Source organism: Leuciscus leuciscus, assembly GCF_965113295.1.
Source record: "Leuciscus leuciscus genome assembly, chromosome: 15".
Classification (NCBI taxonomy): Eukaryota; Metazoa; Chordata; class Actinopteri; order Cypriniformes; family Leuciscidae; genus Leuciscus; species Leuciscus leuciscus.
The window spans coordinates 20383624-20409097 of NC_138739.1; the positions used below are offsets into that span (position 1 = coordinate 20383624).

Sequence of the window (25474 nt, forward strand, 5' to 3'; positions counted from 1 at the left end):
TAATGAACAATCCACAAATGTTCGAGTGTTGATTCTCGAAGTCCACCAAAGTCTATGATTCAGATTTTTTACAGTGCATGACCACTCTCCGTATTAGCAAGTGCGTCAAAGTTGTTACTGCATTCCGGGTCTTCATGATCGGCATTCTGCTTACCGGCTAGAAAGTTTTCGGCGTCCGACGGCGAGTGAAACTCGTGAACTTCTCCGCCATCCTCTCTAACCTTCAAGACGGCAGGATAAACCAAGAAAGGATGATAGCCTTTTGCGTAGAGCTGTTTCTTGATCGCGTCAAAGGCCTTCCGTCGGGAAGTCGTCTCGGGGCTGTAATCCGCGAAAAGTACAGATTCGACCTGGCATGGGATGGAGGAGATTTCAGGGCCCTGGCCTCTCGAAGAATTTTCACTCGGTCGCCGTACCTCAGCAAGCAAAAGATCAGCGTGCGCGGACGTCCACCGGAGCGGGGTCCATAGATCCGATGTGCCCTCTGAATTTCAACTTTGGGACCTGTTAGTGCAGGAAACCATTTGCTGAGGTTTTCTTGGAGAAACCCAATTGGGTCAGAACCTTCAGCCCCTTCTGGTAGATTCACGAGCCGTAAGTTGAGACGTCTGGCTCTGTCCTCTTGGCTTACAATTCTTTCTCGTAATTGACTAATTTCTCCACCGTGTTCAGCTATATTCTTCTTCACAGCGCGGAGCGAGACATCCATGGCGTTTTGCTGCATCTTTAAGGTGTCAGAGACTTCGGCCTGCGCTTTCACATCTTTTGAAAGCTGTTCAATGGCTGAAATAGACGTCTCGAACATCTCTTTCATCTGCTTAAATTCACCTGACAAAACTTCCTGAACAGTTTCCTTTACCACTTGCTTCATCATATCACGCATCGACGTCTCTTGCTGTTTTAACGCCAATAACACAGCCGGGTCTGTTTGGTCTTCCGATGGGTCTTTGGCCGGAGTTTGATTATTTTTAAGCCTGGTAGTGTATGATTTTAGATTCATTTGTGTGCCCGCACTTGTCTTCTTGTTTTCAGAAGCCATTATCTTTGAATTAAGCAGTAAAATCGGTCGGATTAAAGCAAAAAAAAAATAGGACCTGAGACGGAGCTCTCGACTACACGTGCATCTCGACCATAGGGCTACCCGGAAGTCCTGGGTACATTGATTTTTAAAATTCATTTTAAATACTAAGTGTACAGTAATGATTGTGCAAATGCCTCATCGGTATTCCGTCTGTGAAGGACTAGAGAGAGTTTGTGCCGTTATCAAACACAGATGAACATCTGTAGTAAAGTTTCTCTTCTCTCTTTGTGTCATTGGTGTAAGATCAGGCTCACATGTGTCCAGCTCTGTGTCTGTGAAGAGTGACCGTTCAAAAGATGGTGTCCCACCAAACTTCAGTGAGGAAACACCATCACCAACCAAAAGGTATTTCATTTGTTTCTTAGTTTTGGTCACAGACTGTGTTAGAAGTTAAAAGTTCTGTGTTACAATAATTATCATTAATAATTATCAGGTGTACAGTTAAAATATTTACCAGAGTATTTTTTGTCTTTGCTAAAATATTTACTGGAGATTTTGGTAATATTTTTCCTGGAAATGCAGTATTTTGATTTATTTTATTCGCTAACAGGCTTCAATATGAAACATTAGATTCAGATTTACAGACTCAAAGGAAACACAAGAATTTCACAGAAAATCTTCTGTGGATCTTCCAGGTAATACAACTTTCATACATTTTCATAAATATATAATAATTATAACAAACAGATTATTTATCATGACATTTCTAATTGTTTTTGACCATTTACTCTTCATTTTAAGAACTCATAAAATAGGAATGAAAATTTGTATTTATTAATAATGACGTCTTATTAAAATGTTTGTATTTTAACAGTTTTTTTATTTTTATTTTTTGTAGATGTACGATTTGATTATTATTATTTTTTATTTTTTTTTCGCTTTGTTTTTAGGATCTTGAGAGCAAAATAATCACTTATTTGAAAAATGAGCTGGAAAAGTTTAAGAAAATATTACAAAAAGATGACATAGGATGCTTAGTGAAGGAGTTTAATGAGAACAGATGCAGTATTAAAGAAGCAGCTCTTGATCTCACACTACACTACCTGAGAGAGATGAAGCAAGATGAAGCTGCTGATACTCTAGAAGGTAAGAGACTCATGACCATCTGTCAGATTAACACTTATAAATGTAGGAGAGAAAATTAAAACTATAACTATCTGTATTTGTTCCTGTGTTTAGATGAGCTGAACTTCATTCATCAGCTAAAATGTGGCCTAAAGAAGAAGTATCAATGTGTGTTTGAAGGAATTGCAAAGCACGGTGACTCCACACTTCTGAATAACATCTACACAGATCTCTATATTACTCAGGGTTGTAGTGAACAGGTCAATACTGAACATGAGGTCAGACAAATTGAAGTTGCTTCCAGGCATCATGAACCACAAGAGATACCAGTTCAATGCATAAATTTGTTTGAAGCACCTGAACAAGACAAGGAGATCAGAACTGTACTGACAAAAGGAGTTGCTGGCATCGGGAAATCCGTCTCTGTGCAAAAGTTTGTTCTGGATTGGGCTGAAGGAAAAGAAAATCAAGATATCAGCTTCATATTTCCTCTTCCATTCAGAGAGATGAATGTGGCGAGCACGACGAGGTCGAGGGCCGTGGGAGGACGGCGCGAGGCCGGTGGCGCGATTGATAATGAGCGACACGTGCGCGACGCACCGGTCTCGCATCTCTCACGGAGGAGCGGAAGCATAAAGGAGGAGCGACGACAGTGAAGAGCGAGAGAGGACAGGCCTGAATTTTATTGGATGTGTTTCTGTTTTGTGTTGCCAGCAGTCGTCCGTGAGGGGCTGCTGGCTTTTACTTTCATTTTTGTATTTGTTTATTTATTTATTAAAATGTTGAATGTTTGCCGGTTCCCGCCTCCTTCTTCCCATAACATCTGTCTGAACCCCGTTACATTGGTGCCGAAACCCGGGAAGAAGGAGTGACACGCTGTCGGAGAGCCCTCGCTGCTGGGGGGGATCGCGGTGCTGAGGAGGTCGGGCAGCACGAGGGAGCGACGGCCGCCGATTGCTGCCCGAGGCGATGGTGCTGGAGCGATGGAAGATCTGGTGGGACGGAGAGCTCGACACCGTGCTCCTGGATCGAGGAGGGGTGGCTGCCGTCCAAGAGGGAGCGGAGGAGTCGCTCCCGTTCGCCGTGGGCCGGAGCCTGTTGCCGTCGGCCATGATGGGGGCGGAGCAGGGAACGGGAAACTCGCTGCCGGCTGCCCTCGACAGGAGGAGTCACCGCCGGCCGCCAGGAGGCGGAAGAGCGTCGAGCCGTTCCCCAACGAATGTCCAGTACCATCGCATGGCACCGCGAGTGACTCTCAGCCGGTTGAGGACCGAGCGGCAGTGTGTCCGGGAACCGGATCAAGAATTTTTTTTAATTTATTTTTTTCCTCTCTCCCCTCTCTCGTCTCTGTCGCTCCTCGTGCTTCCGTTTCCTTTCTCTCGTACCTCGTCTATCCATACCCCCAGCCCAGGTACAGCAGCCGCCGTTATCGGTCCCCCCGGGGAGGGGGGGGGGAGTAGGCGCAGTCGCGTGGGTGCCCCCCGGCCTGCGAGGGGTGATGGGGGTATGTGGCGAGCACGACGAGGTCGAGGGCCGTGGGAGGACGGCGCGAGGCCGGTGGCGCGATTGATAATGAGCGACACGTGCGCGACGCACCGGTCTCGCATCTCTCACGGAGGAGCGGAAGCATAAAGGAGGAGCGACGACAGTGAAGAGCGAGAGAGGACAGGCCTGAATTTTATTGGATGTGTTTCTGTTTTGTGTTGCCAGCAGTCGTCCGTGAGGGGCTGCTGGCTTTTACTTTCATTTTTGTATTTGTTTATTTATTTATTAAAATGTTGAATGTTTGCCGGTTCCCGCCTCCTTCTTCCCATAACATCTGTCTGAACCCCGTTACAATGAACTTAAAGGAGAAAGAAAAACAAAGTTTAATGGGTCTTATAACTCAATTTTTCCCAGAGACAAAAGGACTGAACCTTACAAGAAGGAATCAATTCAAAGTCCTGTTCATCCTTGATGGATTGGATGAATGTCGTCTTCCTCTAAACTTTAAGGACAATGAGATGTGTCGTGATGTATCATCACCAGTCTCTCTGGATGTTCTTCTGACAAACCTCATCAAGGGAAATCTGTTTCCTTCTGCTCTCATCTGGATCACCACCAGACCAGCAGCTGCCAGTAAGATTCCTCCTGACTGTATCGACCGCGTGACAGAGATACGAGGATTCAATGACGCACAAAAGGAAGAATACTTCAAAAGAAGATTCACAGATGATGATTTGGCCAATGAAATCATTGATCATGTTAAACAATCAAAGAGTCTCTTTATCATGTGCCACATCCCAGTCTTCTGCTGGATTTCAGCCACTGTTCTCCAGAACATTTTGGAGGAGAAAATAAATAATGTGAAAAACAATCAGTCTGATGAAGCCTCTAAAACACTGCAGGAATCAAATACTGAAGATACTCCCAAGACTCTGACACAAATGTACACACACTTCCTCCGCTTTCAGATCCAGCAGAGCAGACGAAAGTATGATGGAGAATACACACCAGATGTTTCCTGGGATAAAGACGCCATCCTTTCATTGGGGAAACTGGCATTTCATCAGCTGGAAAGAAACAACCTGATCTTCTATGACACAGACCTGGAAGACTGTGGTATTGATGTCTATAAAGCATCAGTGTATTCAGGCATGTGTACCCAGATCTTTAAGGAGGAAAGAGGGATCATTCTTGGTACCATGTACTGCTTTGTTCACTTGAGCATTCAAGAGTTTATTGCAGGCCTTTATGCACATCTGTTTCAAGACATCAACAAGAAAAGTGCATTTGATCAAGAGGCTACAGAACAGGAAAACAAAAATGAAGCCATGATTGATTTGCTCAAGACTGCAGTGGACAAGGCGCTCGAGAGTGACAATGGACACCTGGACCTTTTCCTTCGCTTCCTCCTCGGTCTGTCTCTCCAGTCCAATCGGCGACTCTTACGAGGACTGTTGACACAGCAAGAAGACAATGACCAGAGCAAAAAAGAAATAGTGCAGTACATCAAGCAGAAATTTGAAGATAATCTGTCTCCAGAAAGATCCATCAATCTGTTCTACTGTCTGAATGAACTGAACGACCAAACTCTGGTGAAAGAGATACAGACCCACCTTAGCAAAGGAAGTCTCTCATCTGCTGATCTTTCACCTGCCCAGTGGTCTGCTTTGGCCTTTGTGTTGTTGACATCAGAGGAGGAGATGGAGGAGTTTGAGCTTCAGAAATTCAAGAAATCAGATGAGTGTCTCATTAGACTATCTGCAGTCATCAAAACCTCCAAAAGAGCTCTGTAAGTCAGATAAATCTCATGTATCTACATTGCTCTATAGTGATTCTTAATCATATAACGCATATTTTCAGCAAAACATGAACTTCAGTTAGCAAAGGATGAAGTACTCTATTTATGTTTGTTTTATCTATCAAATTTGTCAAAAATACTAAGATAAAGAAAGTACTAGTTAAACCATAATGTCAGTGTAGCTCATCCTGTATATTTACTGTTAATGTAAAAATAATGTAACATATTTAATATTTCTATACAGAGAATGTATTGTATATGCTCCATCCAATTCTGTGATGTGATTAATTTTTTCTTGTAGGTTAAATAATTGTGACTTAACAGACAAAAGCTGTTCAGCTCTGGCTACAGTTCTTGGATCAGATAACAATCTGAAAGAGCTGAACATGAACAATAATAATCTGCAGGATTCTGGAGTGAAGAAGCTCTGCTCTGGACTGAAGAATATAAAGTGTAAATTGGAGATACTGAGGTAAGTGGTGTGTCAACAGACAAAAATAAATAACTCGAAAAAATGAAAGGTGTGATTTGCTTTAGATATTCTTTACAAAATATATGAATAAGAATGTGTTGTTTGGATGGAAGGCCCAAACAAATTGTAAAGTTTCAGAAGTGACAACTTAATTTACAGTTTTTTTTTTCGATTGCTAAACGACAGTGGGCACAACTGGAGTCACGTGCAAAACTCTAACTACAGTCTGCACTACCAACAGTCACCTGAGCTAAACAGTTCACATCACCTGCAAAACTCATTCCAAGCAACACAACTCTTAACACATGGCTCAAAACAGGCTCAGTGCAGCCAAACACTATGCACAACCCTCACTGAGATAACACACACTGTCACACAGAACACACTGAGAGTAAAAACACTAGCATCAAACACCAATACAGAAAATACTAACTTTTCATCTTTACAGTTTGAACAATTTCAGTGACTTCATACAAAGTAATATTTTCTTCAAAGAAACGAGTGACATTCTTTCACATGATTTATTAACATTTTTAGAACATAACAATTATTTAAGGTAAATGAAAATTAGCAGTTTGCTTCAATAGTCTGTAGTAATTTACGGAATTACAGTAATGAGAAAAAAAAGGTAGAAACTAAAAGGACATACTGTAATTCGAACAAATAATTGAGGGGCTAATCCTGCCTCTCTCTAGCATAAGGCCACAGGTTTTCATCAACATCACATCTAATGTTCTCTCTTGCCATGCACCTGGGGAAGAACCTTCTGGAGTGCCTTATCCATCCCTGGCAGTCCTCTGGACTCGTGTCCTCACATCCGGCACGCATCCGCCCTCTCCCTGCCAGATTCTCTGGAGAATCACAGAACGGCCGGTACTCCAGGCCGGCCGACGGGCCGGCCCACCACCCGCCACGCACGCAGTTATCACCTGTTTTTCCCCCCACTAATCTGTTTCACACTCCAGTACTGTAGGTGGCAGCAATGCACCTTTAAGTTGGATGCCAGCTGCACTGGCCGTGGCCGCCAAGTAAGGAGAAGCAAAGACGTTAGATAGAAGCATAGAAACAAACAAACAATATGCATAACGCGGCCGCGGGTAAAAAACGGAAAGAAAAGGGTGTGGCTGAGAAGGCGAGAGAAAAAAATTTGCGGAATTTAGATACTGAAGCCGCTAAATGTCGCAAACTAACTGAAATATTTAGCAGCACAGCCAGCAGCAGCACCTCGCAGTTAAATATTAGCAGCAGTGAAGAAGTGAGCCAGACAGCAACATGCCACCAGTGATGATGAGGGACAGAAAGATGAACAGGCAGATCCAGGGCAAGTAAGTATGGAACATGAGAGGAGAAAGTGAGTTGGATGATGTTAGGAAGTGATATTCAGGTTGCTACATTTTTAATGATTACAGTAGTTAAAACAGCTAAACTTCAACATTTTAGCTGTAAAATGCCACATGCAGTAGGTAATATTAAGAAATATGTTGTGCTTTTACTTTTAAAAATGTTGGTAACGTTACAGTTAATGCTTACAAACTTTGAAGATTTTGAATACAGAAGTTACATTTGTAATGGTGTATTTTCATTTAGATGTGGTATTATTATTTGTGCAGTAAGATTAATTACTGCATAAATTAATTAAGATTATTAAGTAATAAATTAATTTTAAGACAGCATGGAATAGATTGTATAATATCCTGTTATAACAGCATATTATATAATCTATTCCATGCTATCTTGGAATAAAACCTTTTTTTTTTTTTTATCCATTCCATCATTTGTTTATTCAGGTTGAGCTTAGATCAAGTCCATTTATATGTGAGTATTCAAGTTAATCTAGAATAATGTGCTTTTAACACAACATCTAGTCAACATCAGTGCTATTGCTATAATTTGGATGGTATAGTATCATGAGCCACAATTAAAGTCTTGTGACACTCATGCCAGGCGTTATTGTTGTTGTCGAGTTTCCGCGCGCCGATTGCTTTGGGCCGGGCCTAGTCAAAGTCCAGGGCCGTTTTTTAGTCCCAGTCCGTCCCTGGCTGAAACTGCAGTCATCAGTGTTTGAAAGGCACAAGGCTGAAATCTATTCTGTTTTGAATGTGTGGTTCACAGTTTTGACAGGAGTGTGTTAGCATTTGAACAAAGTGCTGTAAATCCACAGTGTTGTGCAGGTTGTGGTTAAAGTCATGGGATAATTGTGTAGAGTTTTGAAAACTGTGTTCAAGCAATGCAAAACGAACTAGAGTTTGGTCCACATGAACTGCTGCTGTGCAGACTGTAGTTAGAGTTTTGCACATGTGACTCCAGTTGTGCCCACTGTCGTTTAGCAATCGAAAAAAACTGTAAATGTGGGAGTGAGTCCTGTAAATTATCATTCCATCTGTGTAAATTATCGTAAATAATTGTTCTGTAAATAATCTTTCCATGTGTATACGGAACATGACTCGCTCACGAAACTGCAATGATTGGCACTGTGGGAACCATAATGTTCTGACATCTTGCGTGTTTAGTATCCTCTATTCTGACCAAAAATTTGACAAATATTATATTAAATATATTATTAATATTAAAATATTAAATTGACAAAAGACTCATTATGTTAAGCAATTTTAACTAAAGCACAGTCGATGGAGGCTTCGTGTTTTTATGCTGTAAAAACTGTTTCAAAGAGCGTGCTTTTGCTGTGTTGCCATGCCCACTTATTATAATAAGTATTTGGGGTTATTGTTTAAGCTTAGCTCATAAAGCAATCGACTTTATTATATAATTAAAGTGCAGGTCACGATATTTTGGTCTTATTTTCAGCATAAAGCATTTGTATTTATTTCTGTTTATTGTGGGCTTGTTCTTCTTTGCTGTTTTTCTAGTAAGATCTGGCAACACAAATGAGTCAAGGCTCAAACCGCTTTCCCTTTGATTTTTTTTTTTTGCTCCGCGCATAAGAAGAGAGAATTTTAGCTGTTCTGTTCTGTACACACTGCGTATAATTTTTTAAATGCGGTTGTCGCTACATGTATTTTTCAGGAGTTAATTCGGTTGTAGAATGAGATTGTCACTCCTGTAAATTACTGAACTCTGTGTGTACAGAACAGGATTAAGCACTAAAAGGTGAACTGACAACTGAATTTAGCTGCAGTGTGCACGTGGCCTAAGAAATTTCTGTAAAAATGTGTTATATAAAGTATGTTTTTTGTTAATATAAAGGAATGTTTCATATTGATTTTTCACAGGTGTTTTACCCTTATTCTGAATTACTCATTGCATTGTATTGTGTTTTAGGGTTGAAGGAATTGTCTGTAACTTTAACAGAAAAGGTACTGGCAGTTTTCTGCATTAGTACAGGCTTGATCTTGTAAAGATAAATCATTTGAACAAGAGTTGCTTATACAGGTATAAAATAATAGGCAATAAGTGAAATATTTTAATGCAGCAACTAATCGATTATACTTTGTTAATCGATAATACTTTGTTACACCTCAAATGACAAGGAAATGTCTATTAATGTAATTATTAATAAGCAAGTCTGTGCGCTGATTCTTCCTTGAACATGGAAATAATCAACAAAAACAATTTATGTTATCATTAAGTCAGGTCTGTACGTTGTTAAAAATTCAGCCAGTGAAGCAACTTTACAGTAGTGAAATAGCATCAACGTTGTAGGGTCCATAAGCTGCCAATGTTCTGTGTGCCTGAGCCATTCCAAAGAATAAGCGCACAGACTTGCTTATTAATAATTACATTAATAGACATGTCCTTGTCATTTGAGTTGTAACAAAGTGGATTAAAACAAAGTAACTTAAAGCTACAGTTGCAACCTGATGGTGTTGAGTTGAACGCTGCGCTTCTCGTACGGTCTCGACCCCCTTTAGATTATTGGCAGAATAAAAAAACGAAATGATGTGACAGCCATGGGCTGAACAACACAAGTTACCGGTAATATCCATCGAGCCTATGAACTAGTTGCCCGAAACACATCAACAAGAAAGAATGAAGGCTATCCTGTAAAACAACTGCAATCATGTGATCCAAAAGGACCCTATTCATCACTATCATCATCACCGCAATCCTCAACTACAAGTTCATTGGCGAATTCCTTCTCCTCGTCGCTCTCCTCCACTTCTCCCTCTCCGGCCTCCGCTAACTCTGCCTGCCTTGCTTGCGCTAACAGATCTCTTGCATGCGCAATCTGCTCCATAGAACTGGCTTAAACAGACGATCTGACGGGTTTTAGAAGATTAAATGCAACCCGAAACTAAAAAACAGACCAGACCTCTATTTGAGACCAGCCTTTATTTATCCAAACCTGTAGCTACATCAGGCGTGTAAAAGAGACAGACGTCTATTTGGGACTCGGCTATTATTTGAAGTTTTACGGTAAGATTTTTTTAAAATAGGAATCTTTTGAGCATTGCACAATTCTCATGGTTTAATGTTTGCTACACACTGGATTTGATTAAACAATCTTCAAAGCTATAGCCTGTTGCTTTAAACAGCATGCAACGAATACAATGGTTAGTTTAATTTTACAGAGACTTGAGCTTTTGAAGGCACAGCTATTGACTCTAAATGACACACTTTTATAAAGTTGCCCCACACGGGACTCAAACCCACAACCTGAAAGGTTTTGGGCTTGTGGCTTAGCAAGTTGCACCACCCTGTTGATGCTGATTTTCCAAATTTGTCAAGGAGAGCCTTCAGTGTGAGAATGTGCACACTAAACCGTTAGTTAGCATCTTAACCATTTAACCATCTAAGATAACTTTTTTTATTAAATAATTTCAAATAACAAGCAGGCGCATATTATCATTGTTAAACAGATTAACAATCAGACCAAGCAGCATATCGTAAACAACAATAATATCTAAGATAACTTTGTCACTAACATAAATTGTGTTTAACCTGGTAGTCAAAATCCACATTAGAAAGAATAGCCTCTGATTAGCATGCTGCTAAGCTAACTAGCATATGGCAACAAATACAGGCAAGGTCACATTCAGAGACGAATATCTCGGGAACGGTAGTGGGCCGTCAAAAGTGGAGATCATTACTGAAGGTGTACGTCACCATCACTACAAGTGTGCCAAATTTCATAATTTGCGGTTCATATGGCTTCAAGGGTGAAGACAAACAGGTAGCCGATATATACATCAAAGAAAAATATAGATAAAATAATAATAATAAATAAATATTTTGACAAAGAGAAACAAAGCTTCAGACTTTATTTAAAGTTTTTTTTTTTAAGCATTTGTAATCTTTGGTAATCATAAACCCCTATAGGTATTAACCTCGTTTTTCACTGGAATTTCCTGTATGTTTTCTAAATCGCAATTATGAATAGCCATTAATTCGCACTTTTTTAAAGTGTAGGGTCAGTCCCAATGCCTTTTGAAAAGATCGAAATTTTATCAATAATTAATGGAAGCACCTCTTTATTTTTAAGAAATAAAACAGTGTAGTCTGCAAATTGGCTTATAGTAAAGGTCCTACCAAGAATGTCTATACCTATATTGTCCTATTTTTATTTTATTTTTTATGAATAGAGATATTAAGTTGATTGCAAGATTAAAAAGTAATGGTAAAATATAGTATCGCTGAAGGATTCCTTGTTTAATTTGAAATCTCGGTGATGAACCTAAGTTAAGGGAAACACTACTAAACATTTCATTATAGAAAATGGAAATTACTCTACAGAACATAGGACCAAAGCCAAAAAATTCTAAAGACTTAAACAGAAAAGAGTTTTTGAGGGTATCAGACGTCTTTAAAAAATCTAGGAATAAAAGTTTGTCTGAGAAATTGAATAATTATAATAAAACATATCAAGGACTAATATGACTGTAAATACGTCTTCTTTTGATAAAAGTTCACAGATAATTTCACCAATGCCTTTTTTAAGTTTATTTGCAAAAATAACAGAGCAGTTTGAAATTGTTACATTAGAGAGTTATTGATCTCCAGTTGTCAAAAAAAAAAATGTTTTATCCTTGTTCAACTTTGGAACTAGAATAATTAAAAGCTGCTTTATTGATGGAGATAATTCAGCTTTATCTATACACTCTTTTAGTGATTCAAAAACTAAGATTCTAATATTTATATAGTTCTGCTGTGATGCCATCAATACTGGGGACTTTCCAGTAGACAGTCGTGAAATAGCAATGTCTAATTCTGAAATCTCAATGTCAGCTTCCATCATATTTCTAAAATCAGCGTCTATAATAGGAACTTTATCTTTTAAGAAGGAAAAGAAAAGATCACAATCTCTCTGTAAATGTACAGTGATATGCATAAGTTTAGACACCCATGCTAAAGTTGACTAAAAAGAGGAATAAAAAATCATCTTTTGGAAATTGAACTTAATGCCTTAATTAAAAAAAAAAAGGAAAAATCCAACCTTTAAGGACACCAATTTTCTTTGTGAATGAATAATGTATCGTAAATAAATGTTATTCCTTAAAATACAGGGTGCATAAGTCTGGACACCCCTATGTTAAATTCCCATAGAGGCAGGCAGATTTTTATTTTTAAAGGCCAGTTACTTGGATCCAGGATACTATGCATCCTGAAAGTTCCCTTGGATGGTTTTATTTCAGTTAGCCTAATAGCTAATAGATTTGCATTGAGAGATGATCTTATGGAAAGTACTCCATGCCAATCTCTAGGTATGGTGAAGGCTATGTGATGATGTGGGGCTATTTTAATTCCAAAGGCCAAGGGAACTTTATCAGGATGCATAGTATCCTGGATATAGTTTTTAAAGGTGAAGTGTGTGATTTCTAGTGGCATCTAGTAGTGAGGTTACAAATTGCAACCAGCAAAAGTTACGGTGGCCGACAGGAAAATATGCTATCATCTGAGACTGCAGAGAGTAGCCAATTAAGCAATGAGGTTTCTTTACAAAGATAAATTAAGAAATTATATTTACTTTATTATTCAGTAAAACAATGTTATTGCAAATATTATTGTTACTTGTCCATCATTATGTCAGTGTTTTATTCACTGACTTTGGCTAGCTTCTTTGCACGAAGAACAATATAGTAACGAAACGCGTTCTGTAGTAGTTTGTCCGTTTAGGGCCACTGTAGAAACATGTTGGCACAAAATGGCTATTCCAATGTAAGAGGACCTGTGGTGTATGTAGATAGATAATAAAAACATAACGGTTCATTATGTAAGGTTTTTATACACCACTATGATATTGCATTTCTGTCTACAGATCCTCCTAAATATTACACAATGCACCTTTAACGCTTGTTTGTGTTTTTCTAAGGAAATAAACATATTTTTCCCCCTCCTCAATCCACCTGCTCTATCGTGTAAATGCTCCTTTAGCCTTTTAGTTTTAAGTATAAAAATTAACCAGCTCTGATTGAAGAAAGTGAAGTTATTTCTGCTCTCTATCACTAAGGATGTCTTTATTACCAAAATAATTTAATAAAATGATCTGCCTTAATTTTCTAGCATTTACAAATTTGTTTAATTGCCAATCATTAAATGATAAATTTAACCCATTCCTATTCAACCAATTGAAGTTAATTCAGACATAATTTTAACATTGTTGATCATTAACTAAACAAAATTACAAAATTATTAATCACATTTTAACAGATTATTGTTAAATTTCCAATGAGTTCTGGTAGACGAACATAAATGTGTGCCGGCAGATAGGGGACAAATAGGGGCTTTTAAAACATCCTATAATAAATTATCTGTGGGGTATTTTGAGCTGAAACTTCACAGACACATTCTGGGGACATCTGAGATTTATATTACATCTTGTAAAAAAGTGGCATAACTGTGCCCTTTAAAACTGAAGGAGAAATATTAGTCAAATGAGGAAGAAAGAAGATTACTAGTTATCAACCAAATATTAAATCTAGAACGTTGAATGTGCCCTGAAAAGGCACATTTTTATGTGGGTTCTTTACACGTCAAACATCAATCAAATCAAGAAACTGGGATATATTAGAAATCAGTGGGTTATAGGAAAAAGTTTTGAAAGGAATCCTGACATTCATCTGGAACGGCGTTAAAATCCCCTCCCATTATAATTTTGTCTGTAAAATCTGTTCTTCCAGTCATCAATTTTGGCAGCCATAATTATTCTGAACAAACAACTTATTAGCGGCCTTGTTAGTGTAACCATTAATATTAACTCTCATCCTTCCCTCACATCTTGTAACAAAATCCTTTCCTTGCGGGTCAAACTGACCCAAAGCCCTAAAATTATTCTTAATTTTTTTTTGTCTAGAAAGCTTTTTTTATTTAATTTTGATCATATTTTTTCTATATTTTTATGCAATTTTTTTGGAGATTTTATTTGTTATTTAAACTCATAATTCCATGCATAAACCTTTTCATTCAGCTCGAAATATCTTACATTGGGTGTCTTTGACGACCTCTTGTGTAAAAAATAAATAAATATATATATTTCATGACTTGCCACTATATCCTTATAGCTCTATATGGAGCAAATGAGCTGTTCTGCTGGGTCCTAAAGTCATTTCCCTTCAGTATGCATTCAGATACACATGTAGACATTATAAAATCATATTTTGTTAACGTTTTAGCATTTTTAGTTTGAATTTTGAGCATTTTTAGGTTTTTCTATGTGTACTGAAGCATTCCTCACATTCCATTCTATGGGGGTCAATTTGACCCGTGAGGGAAGGATTCAACTACAAAACTCCTGGAATCCATTTACATTTTTTTTTGTGTGTGTGTGTGTATTTGTGGTTCAAGTGTGACAACATTCCTGGGGTCTTGGACCACTCTGATGAGCACTCAATTAAAAAAAATATTTCCGAGTCAAAATGACCCTATAGGGAGGATTTAATTACATAATTTGATTAAAAAAAAAACAACGATAATCCAGTGAAAACATTCTTCCTCTCCTGAAAGATTTGTGCACATCTCTGTCTCCTCAGTGCCATCACAAGCCCCTACTGGCAACTCCTCACTTGAGAAACCTCTTGAGCTGTCTTAAAGGGGCATTGTGTAATATTTAGGAGGAAATGCAATATCATATGTTTTCTGTGGTGTATAAAGACCTTACCTACCTGGAACCTCTAATAATGTTTTTATTACCTTAGAATGAGTCATTTCTATCTACATACACCGCGGGTCCCCTTACATCAAAATGCGCCGACCCTTTAAACAGACAAACGCGTTTTGTCACTATGTTGTTCTTCGTGCAAAGAAACTATCTAAAGTCAGCGAATAAAACACTTACACAATGATGAACAAGTAACAATAATATTCACAATAACATATCGTATTACTGAATAATTAAGTAAATATAATTTCTTAATTTATCTTTGTAAAGAAACCTCATTGCCTAACTGGCTACTCTCTGCTGTCTCAGACGACGACATCTTTTCCTGTCGGCCACCGTAACTTCTGTTAGTTGCAATTCACAACCTCAGCGCTAGATGTCGCTAAAAATTACACAGTGCACCTTTAAATAACTGGGAGAGTAAAGAGTGATTCTTAGCTTTAAGAAAGATGATAACTTGTTTGAAAGTAGGAGTAAATTTCATGAATTCTCAGCACTTGAGACTAAAATGGCACTTTGAGATGCTTGATAAATTAGGGCCTTGATATTTAAGACTTAGATTATAATTTTTTAACATATAATTTTAAGATATCTTAGTGCTGTAAGATATATACTTATTATTGATTCTGCTTTCACCTTGCCAACTTTGTCCCAACCAAACATTTCCTGTTGTTGTTTATCCCCCGATTTCACAGACTAGGCTTTAGTCTAGTCTTAGACTAAAATGCATGTTTGAGAGGTTTTAACTGAAAGCAACTTGCACTGAAATATCTTAAAATATGTTAGTGCAATTGATTTGTTTCAAGATGCACAGCACTAAAGTTTTTTTTCTTTTCTTTTTTTTTCTTCAAATGCTGTTTATAAAAGCTGTTTACATATTCAAATTTAACTGAAGCCGACTCCTGGTTTAATCAAAGCCCTGTTTAAACCAGGCCGATGAGTTTTACACTAATGTGGATATATTTTAGAAACATTTTGTTAGATTCAGCCTTAAAAAAACTGCTTCAGCTAGAGTGGAATATGGAGGCTTTCCAGCATGAACTGGACATTTCACATCTTCTTTGGGGCCTTTTGTTTGACTGCATTTCCAGTTGTCTGTTTTTGTTTTGCAACTGACTTTAAATTGTGTTGTACAAGGAACAAAATATAATTCAGTTCATTTCATTTATTGTGTTCAGGTACTTTCTAGAATAACTGATTAATTAACTGAATGTTACACTCTCATTTTTGTTCTAGACTTTCAAACTGCAGAATCACAGAAGAAGGTTATAAAGCTCTGGCTTCAGCTCTGAGATCAAACCCTTCACACCTGATAGAGCTGGATCTCACAGGAAATGATCATGGACAATCAGGAGTGAAGAAGCTCGATGATTTACTACAGGATCCAAACTGTCAACTGAAGACACTGAGGTGAGACATGATGAAATTATACAACATACATTGCATGCAGCCAATTTATTTATAGAAATATTATTTCAATAATACAACAAGCTACATATGTTGTTACATCAAAGTTGACTGCATGATTCCAAGACTAAAGTCATGTAAAAATGGATTTTGTCATTACACCAAGTTTAGTTGAAAATTTAACTGAATCCTGCTTCATCTTCCCTTCTGCAGGTTTTTTAGTCCTGATGCAGATGAAGCCTGTCAGTATGTGAGAGGAATTGTGGGTAAAAGCCCGTTACTCCTGAGAAGGCTGAATCTGAGTGGACATGAACTAGGAGACACACGAGTGAATCAGATCTCTGCTCTACTGCAGGATAAACACTGTAAACTCAACACACTGAAGTGAGTATTTCACATGGTTAATAATAGTATTTTTATTACCTTTAATAGTAATGTTACTATTTCCTCATTTGATTCAGTCAGGGGTGATTGACAGACAGAAAACCACAATAAATTGATTTTAATAATTAATTCAGTTTTTGACTGTTGAAGGAAACACATTAGATTATTCTGATTTCTTTCTTTTTTTCAGTTAATATGTTTAGTGATTTTTCAAATGACAAACTAGCCAGACATGACCAGGGGCGTAGTAAATAACCAAAACAATAACCAATAACCCCCCAATATTGATAGCCTACCATGGTTAATGTAAACATAGAATCAGGCCATTAATTAATTACATACATCGCGCGTTCAGAGATTTTATAATAGAATCAGGCAATTAATTAATTATACATCGCGTGTTCGGAGATTTTCGGGGAGCTCGGTGCACAACCTAACGCGGGGTTAAATGTAACACAGACTTTTTGCATAGTTATTCAGGGTCAAGCAGGTTGTGTTTCCGGTTATTTTCTCTCTGCCAAAAGAAGGTCTCCCGCGGATTTGTGGAAAGTTTTGATACGATTATGTGAAGAACCTGGACAAAGAGTGTTTTGAAATAATTAATAATAATAATTTTGCATGCAGCTGCTACACACAAATATAATTCAATATCAATTTCGATATTTGATGATTTTATTTATTTATTTATTGCAAAACTGTGCAGCCCTTTTCATATATCTCTATGATATTGATCCATAATAGAAGGGTGATTGGATGAGGGATGGATGTATGGATATTTATCTATACAGATGTACAAACAATATCAAACTACACAGATAAAATAGTATTGAACTGTGTGTGTTACACACAAGTGTTACAACTAACCCCTATGTCTGTTACAATTAACCCCGCACATGGGGTAAGTTGTAACATTTGGACTTCTGTCACTTTCAGTGCAACTGAACGAAAACGGTAGGTCCTAGAGAAAAACTTCAAGTGTTCATTTGTAGCTGAGATGTGTATCTTGCTTGTGTAAAAAAAAAAAAAAAAGATTAATCTAACTTAAAGCCACACTAAGTAGAAATTGTGTTTTTGTCAAACAGCGACCCCTAGAGTCGCTGTGGAATACTTGCACTGTCGTAAATATATTCTATTATAACATTTTTACATGATTGCAGCTAAATCACAAGTAAATAGTCTATAGTCTAGGCCTACTGTATAATTTAATTTGTGTTGTTTTTATTGGAATGTAAACATTACAAAATGCCAGATAACATCAATTAAGTTAAATGTACGTCGCATTATTTCATAACATTGGCCGTTATGATGTCATTAGACATGATTATTGCAATTTATCATAATAGTTTGCAAATTGTGCTCGTTTACACTATTTACAACCTCTACGTTAGGCTTATTTATGATAATTATGTGAGATATTGAAAGCTGTTCTCATGATAATCGCAGGAATCAATCAACAGCGTCGTCTGATATCCCTCAGGACTACGTGATAAATACACCTCACAACACCTGAGTTCAGCTGGCAAACTAATTCGTGAGGCATAGCTATCTGATTTATTAAAACGATTCCATTTACACCTGGTCACATAAATGTATTTTTGCGAAACGGATTTAAATTCGATCTTCAATTCTTGCGCTTTATGCAGATTTAATGGAGTTCACGTCACCGAAAGCAACAGATATGAGCTGTATTTTATAGATCATCAGCTAAAATTTCAAAATCAAAGACCGCAATAAGAGAGAGCAGTAACAGCCCTGGTAAGATCATTTCGTTTCTTTACTTTTAATGATGAAGATTGTGTGTTAAGCGTCTGCGACTTACTTTCACTTTGATTTGCTATAGTTTGCAGGTTGGCTTGATGCAGTTGCTCATCTGCGGTGATGCGTGTTCCAGCGCGTCGTCATATCTGGATATAACATAATAGCCTATACAACGCTCTCACACGTGTTTTTTTTTTTTTTTTTTTTTTTTGGGAGGAGTACAATTTACATATGTGGTTTCAAAAACCATATGCATTTACACTTGTCCAGTTTCGTCTGGAATGCGTCTCAGATCTCCTCCTGAAGTGGTTTGAGGGATCGGATTCAAATCCGTCTCAAATGCGTTTCGGAGGGCATTTAAACCTGGACTTTTCACGATCGGATAGCTATCCGTTCTGAGAAAACGCATAAAGTGGCCAGGTGTAAACAACCCCCATGACAAAAACATACGCACGAAAGCCGAAAACAAACGCTGGTTGGCCTCTCACGTCTAAATTTGACGAAGTGGTGGGGGAAGTGACGTATGCCGTAAAGCAGTCGAATTTTGTAGTTCTTTTTGTGCTCTGGTTACTACCCGAACCCCGAAGTTACATAGTGCCAGTAAAAGCGATACAGACCCTGTCAGGCTATGGCAGACGTGTCATTCAACCTATTGTAAGTCGATGTACCATCACAAGGATCTTGGAAATATATTATGAAGGTTGAAAAGTTACATAGTGTCGCTTTAATTATATTTTTAATAATTGAGCCAAAACCAAAATGTGTTAGGTTGTGTGCCCCACTCTCCCCTACTGTAAGCACAAAGTTCCGGTGTTGTGCCGAATTTCGACCCCCGCCAAATTATTTCCCCTCTAGTATTGGTAGGTTTAGTTGTGGGGGAGGGGTTAGGATTAGGGGTGGGGTTAGGATTAGGCAGTCAGGTACTGACTTCGACGAGGGGGGTAATAATTTGGCAGAGGGTCGGAATTCGGCACAACACCTGTTCGAATCAAACGGACCAATTATCTGTGTATTATGATTGAAGTCTGGAGTTTATTTGACTGTGCATGAGTGCCGCTCGCGAATCACCGCTACTCTACGAGCGTTCACCAGCGCGTTACAAAAGTGTGATAAGATTTGCTCGAGCCGTTCCTATCAAGCCGTTCCGAGCTGGTGATAAAATGTGCAATCCAACCCATTTGAATTATATTGAGAATTTACCACTTTAAAACATAATCGATGAAGTCAAACCTGATCTAAAACAGCCACATAAACCAAAAAGACTGATGAAAAGAGGAGAAAGCATTATCCTGCACCAACAGAAAATAGAAAGCTATTTAAATAACTCATGACCTTTTACTAGAATTGATCAAATTCTATTTTATTTATTGTGGTAAATTTTGACTAACTTGTAGAATTTAAAATAGATTATCTGGGTATAGATTTTTTCACTAAATTTATATTACAACTGTGGCATGTGTATAGTTTCTGAATGTGTAGGTTGCTATTTTTCATTGCAAATGCTATAGATAAAAAAGAAAGAAAAAAATTTAACAAGTACAAGTTAGAATCAAGAGGACCTTCTTGAATTATTGACTAAACAATGTGTGTTTTCTGCTAATAATGACAGATATTAGGAAAACCCTGGCTTTCAGATATGCCAAGAGATGACAGGAAATTAACATTTTCAATATAAGAAAATGTTAAGTAAAGTAAGTTTGACCTACCATGGCACTTTGATTTAGAAAATTCTGTCAATCTGATAAGTTTTAGCTTAAATAAAATAGAAATACATTATTATCCTATGTAAACAAATAATTGTTAACTAGGCTATTACTTTATTGCAGTTATGTTATCAATGCATGTGTGGATGATGCCACAAAAAAACTATTTTGCTAAAACAAAGAAAGAAAGAAATCTCATGAGAGAGCCCGGGACCCCGCTAAATGGTTGACACTTCAACTCCCCCAATGTTCAAACCAAAACTACGTCCTTGGACATGACCACCAATAAACAAAAACACAAAACAAAAATAATGAGTGGGCCATCATAGATCTGAGTCACTTTCTTTTCTCTTTCTGTCTTCAGTCTGCGTGGATGCAGTATGACGGAGGAACAGTGTCTCATCCTGACTTCAGCTCTGAAATCAAACCCATCACACCTGATATATTTGTACCTCGATAAGAATCAAATAAAAAACACAGGAGTGAATCACTTATGTGACATACTGAAGGATTCACACTGTAAACTGGAGAGATTGTGGTGAGGAAGATTAATTGAATCTAAACGAAAGGCAATAGAGTTTTGGTATTTGACTAAAACAGATTTAAGATTTTGTTTGTCTTATTTCTCCCAATGTAGGTTAAGAGACTGTGGTTTGACGGATGAAGGTTGTTCTGCTGTGACTTCAGCTCTGAAATCAAACCCATCACACCTGAGACAACTGGTCCTGAGCGGGAATGAAATTAGAAACACAGGAGTGAATCACTTATGTGACGTACTGAAGGATTCACACTGTAAACTGGAGATATTGTGGTCAGTAACATTCACATACATCAATCATACAGTTGGTAGACAACCAGAACAATACTTTTACCGCCGCCGTTTCCACAGTGCTAAAATTGCGGGTGTGTATTTGCTGCCTTTTACCGCTAAGAGGCGCTATAATCACAGACTTTGAAAAGTGTCGGTTTATTCTATTGCGTAATCTGCCACGGCTCATTGAGAGCTGTAGCAGATAAATTCAAGAGAAACATTGTTGTTAAACGAATTCATAATCACAATACTGAAATTACAGTACAAATTTAGAACTGAAACAAATGTAGGCTTCTATTATTGGATCAAATTTAAGCAAAGTAGGCTAAACATTAAAATGGTAAATATTAACATTGTGTGCCCAGTTTTTCTATGATTTAGAAAGGCTACGCATGTCAATAGGTTATGTGTCTTATACTTTGTGTTATTTTAATTTGTTAGTAGATTTATTTACTGAAACAGGGAAATAAATTATACTAAATGATTGTAAAATTAAAACAATGTCAGGACTTGCTAACCGATGTCAGTCGGCAGCATGTGTCTAAGCATTCTTTATTATATTAAGAATTAAATAGGCTTACAGTAGGTTGTTATGATTAGCATAATTTTCTTAAATAATGGAAACATTTCAACATAAAACATTACAATGGAAAAATGTTACATCAATGAGGTTTTGCATGAGCATAAGAGTTAGTTAAGCTCATGCTCTTAAAGCAGTGTTCAGACGATAGCTGTGTGTTCTACACTTCGACATGTGTCTCGCGGTGTTTCAAGCGTTCTGAGTTCGAATCTCAGCGCTAAAAACCATCTTCATAATTATGTCACTAGTTTAATATTTGTCAAAAATATATATATATATATTTTTTAAATGTAAATTTATTGATTCAAAACACTTTTTGGAGCTTGTTATTCATTGTCTGTCATTTTTATTAATAGCCGTTTAGACGATAACATTGCAGCCTGCTGTTAACCGATGTTGGCCGACAGTGTTTATGTTTTACCGTTCTTGATGCTCAAGTAGGTAACATATTATTAAAGTCAAGCGTTTTGTTGAATTAATAATGGCACATTACAACATAAATTTGCTCCAGTAGAGCCTCTGTTGCACTGCACAGACGACAAAACACACACAGGCGATAACACGCGATAAAGCTCGTCTTTAATCTGGTCAATTATTGATTTGTGAATCATTCACGAAATTGAGATGACTGAAAGTGATACCCAACGAAAGAACATTTTCAAAACAGATCCATACATTGAACAAATCTGAAAAATACTCTTAACATTTTGTTGACCTGGCTACAAAAAATAATAGACTAACTAAATAGTATTGCTTTCAATATAAAAACCAATGAAAATGTAAAAGAACACTAAAATTAAAACCCCTTTGCACATTTCAAGGATTAAATAAAGTGTCGGGGCAGTTTATTTATTTAAAACAGGGTTGCATCGAGTTTAGCGTTACTCCCTTTGCGATGCAAAATGTGAAATACAGAATATTATTCTTGCAATATTTTAAATTTGTGTTGCCAAAGAAATTGCAGCTTTGCTGTGTACAATTAAAACAGTACAAAATGAAAATAGTACAAAGAAACAAATTAAGAACAGTCGTTTTTCTTTGCCTCTCTCTCGCGGGATTATGGGGGGTGCTGGATGGCAGAGGCAGGCTAAATACACATTAATTGCACATATATTAACATAAATAAATACATAATATTCAATAAAAATAAAAATGAATAAGACTTATGTTTCTCTTTATTTATTTTTATCGATTGCAAAAATTAACTAGATTAATCACACTTTTTTTTCCTGATTAATCACGATTATCACCTTACGTTTTTAAAATATTTTATAATGTAATAATTTCACAGTTAATCTCCAAATTAATGTAGAAACAACATAAAGACAGTATGTTTTAAATATTTGTCTAACAGGTAGGAAATATACAGAAATTGAATAAGCTATCTCAAACAGTTTGCACTGCATACATTTTAAATTATACATAGATTAATCCTTATTAAAGTTTCAAAAGTTCTTTAGTCAAGAGCAGTGAGTGTTTTTCTCTGTTACCTTTGTTCTTTGATTAACTTCACTGATAAAAAGCTTTATTGGCTGCTGTCACTTTAAAACCAGCCGCTGCTGACAGAGACGCGGATCTCACACACATCTCATTCTCTCACAACTCTTTGCCTTCATTTAAGACTTTATTTAACTAATTTAACAGACTGCTCAGTCTGCTCTTATGAGGATAGTCGACAAAACTGACATTTCGGCATAATTGCGTGTGTTAGTGTTCGTTCAACTTCGAGCCAAAAGAGTCAATTTGTCTTGGCTTGAATGGTTTAAAATCATTTGTATGAATGAAAGCGCATCATATATAATGTAACGCCAGCCAAAGGATGACAGAAAAAACGGATGCTGTGTTAATTGCGTTAAATATTTACCACTGAGTCTTCTTTTCCCATTTCTACCAGTGACGCTTTATTCAACTTCCCGCATCTACTACCTGCGCAGATGTCAACAGCGCGACTGGGTTGTAGGTTGCCAGGTTTTGCTCACAAATGGGTTGAAATTTGTATGATGTGTTGATTGTGTGAGTAGGATGAGGTTCATACAAGATCTGGCAACTGGACAACCTTGGAATAATATATTGATGTAGTTATTCATATAGTGAGGTTTGGGCCATACAAATTACGGGAGTTTCACGGGAGAAATAACGGGAGGGGGGCGGGAGATGGGTGAGATATATGGGAGTTAGTCTAGACTCGCAGGTATGGCAAGGTGTACTTGACAAGTATGGCTGGATCTTTTTTTAGCAAGTTTATTTTGGCTCCCTCACTGCGCGCGCAGGGTAGAAACACATCATACAGCTGATAATACTGTATGTCGCTGCGTGTCATCCACACCAAAAAAAATAAAAAATTATTCCTGTAACAAAATATTTAGCCTTTGTTGCTTAAAATAAACAGAATACCTTGCTGAATTCACTTTACAATAAAAGCACTCTGTATCTATTGCTCACTTGCATTCGTTTCTAGTTGGCATAAACGCGTTTCGTCAAAAGTCCATGTTTAGATAAACTCAGATTGTTGACAATCATACACACACTGATCAAACATTCTAAACCTCTACAAAACCAGTTGAAACAACTGGACTGAACACTTCAAATGAACATTTTTATGAAAAACCTTATACATTAGTTACAATATTTATAATTTAGATAGGGCCTACATTTGGACACATCAAGAGATTTATCATGAAAGAAACGTATCCTTTGCCCGCTCTTTAAGATAAAATCTGATCATCAGGTTGGCTATCCGACACTCTCCATATGAAAGACGAGTGTTTATCACCTTGTCCTGCACCCCCACGAGAAAGCCACTGAACTGTCCCTCCAAACCCCCCACAGGCAATCTAAGAGGAGAGGAGCGTCTGAGACTGACTTAAAACAAAGAGAAGTCGCAATTCACACTTAAATATTGTAGACATTAGCATTATTAAAGTATGGAAGCTTGTTTCCGCCACAGAATAAAACATTTTAAAAGATAATTGTGACTTTTTATCTCACAATTGCGAGTTTACATCTCGCAATTCTGACTTTATTTCTCAGAATTGCGAGATATAAAGTCAGAATTGCGTGAAATAAAGTCAGAATTGCGAGATATAAAGTCAGAATTGCGTGAAATAAATTCGCAATTGCGTGTTATAAAGTCAGAATTGTGACTTTTTTTCTCGCAATTCTGACTTTATATCATGCAATTCTGACTTTATATCTCCCAATTACGTATTATAAAGTCAGAATTGCGTGATATATAAAGTCGCAATTGCGAGAAAAAAAGTCAGAATTCTGACTTTATAAGACGCAATTGGGAGATATAAAGTCAGAATTGCATGATATAAAGTCAGAATTGCGAGAAAAAAAGTCACAATTCTGACTTTATAACACGCAATTGCGACTTTATTTCACGCAATTCTGACTTTATATCTCGCAATTCTGACTTTATAACACGCAATTGTGACTTTATTTCACGCAATTCTGACTTTGTATCTCGCAATTCTGACTTTATAACATGCAACTGCGACTTTATTTCACGCAATTCTGACTTTATATCTCGCAATTCTGAGAAATAAAGTCAGAATTGCCAGATGTAAACTCGCAATTGTGAGATAAAAAGTCACAATTATCTCTTAAAATGTTTTATTCTGTGGCGGAAACAAGCTTCCATATTAAAGTGTTGATAATGAAGGAATTAAATAATTTAGGTTACATGTTGGCATAAAAGTTTATTAACTAAATATTTAATTATTTCAATGATTGAAGAATTAAACCGCTACTTTGGTTTAGGCCGGCTTTTTCCAAGAAAAACGAAATACAAACTTCAAACTCATGTTCATCTTTTTATGTCATGAACTAAATGTTAAACTCAATATTAAATTCCACAGTGATCTTTGGATCCT

The 25474-nt window shown here is 37.2% G+C and overlaps 2 protein-coding genes and 1 long non-coding RNA gene across 3 annotated transcripts in view; 2 read left to right on the forward strand and 1 right to left on the reverse strand.

The window, feature by feature from the left end:
* Positions 1-20563, reverse strand: part of LOC309475704 — a 164250-nt gene extending 143687 nt beyond the window's left edge. The window contains exon 1 of the long non-coding RNA XR_014197793.1: positions 19766-20563. This is a non-coding gene — a long non-coding RNA (uncharacterized lncRNA). The remainder of the gene's footprint in view (positions 1-19765) is intronic.
* The window catches only part of LOC309475585 (uncharacterized protein), a 518877-nt gene that overhangs the window by 369557 nt on the left and 123846 nt on the right, over positions 1-25474 (forward strand). Inside the window, exons 87-89 of the mRNA XM_082138403.1 lie at positions 16574-16744; positions 20570-20743; positions 20843-21016. Of these exons, the coding sequence (XP_081994529.1) occupies positions 16574-16744; positions 20570-20743; positions 20843-21016 (519 nt within the window). The remainder of the gene's footprint in view (positions 1-16573; positions 16745-20569; positions 20744-20842; positions 21017-25474) is intronic.
* The window catches only part of LOC309475587 (uncharacterized protein), a 454091-nt gene that overhangs the window by 8065 nt on the left and 420552 nt on the right, over positions 1-25474 (forward strand). Inside the window, exon 4 of the mRNA XM_082138405.1 lies at positions 1325-1426. Within this exon, the coding sequence (XP_081994531.1) occupies positions 1325-1426 (102 nt within the window). The remainder of the gene's footprint in view (positions 1-1324; positions 1427-25474) is intronic.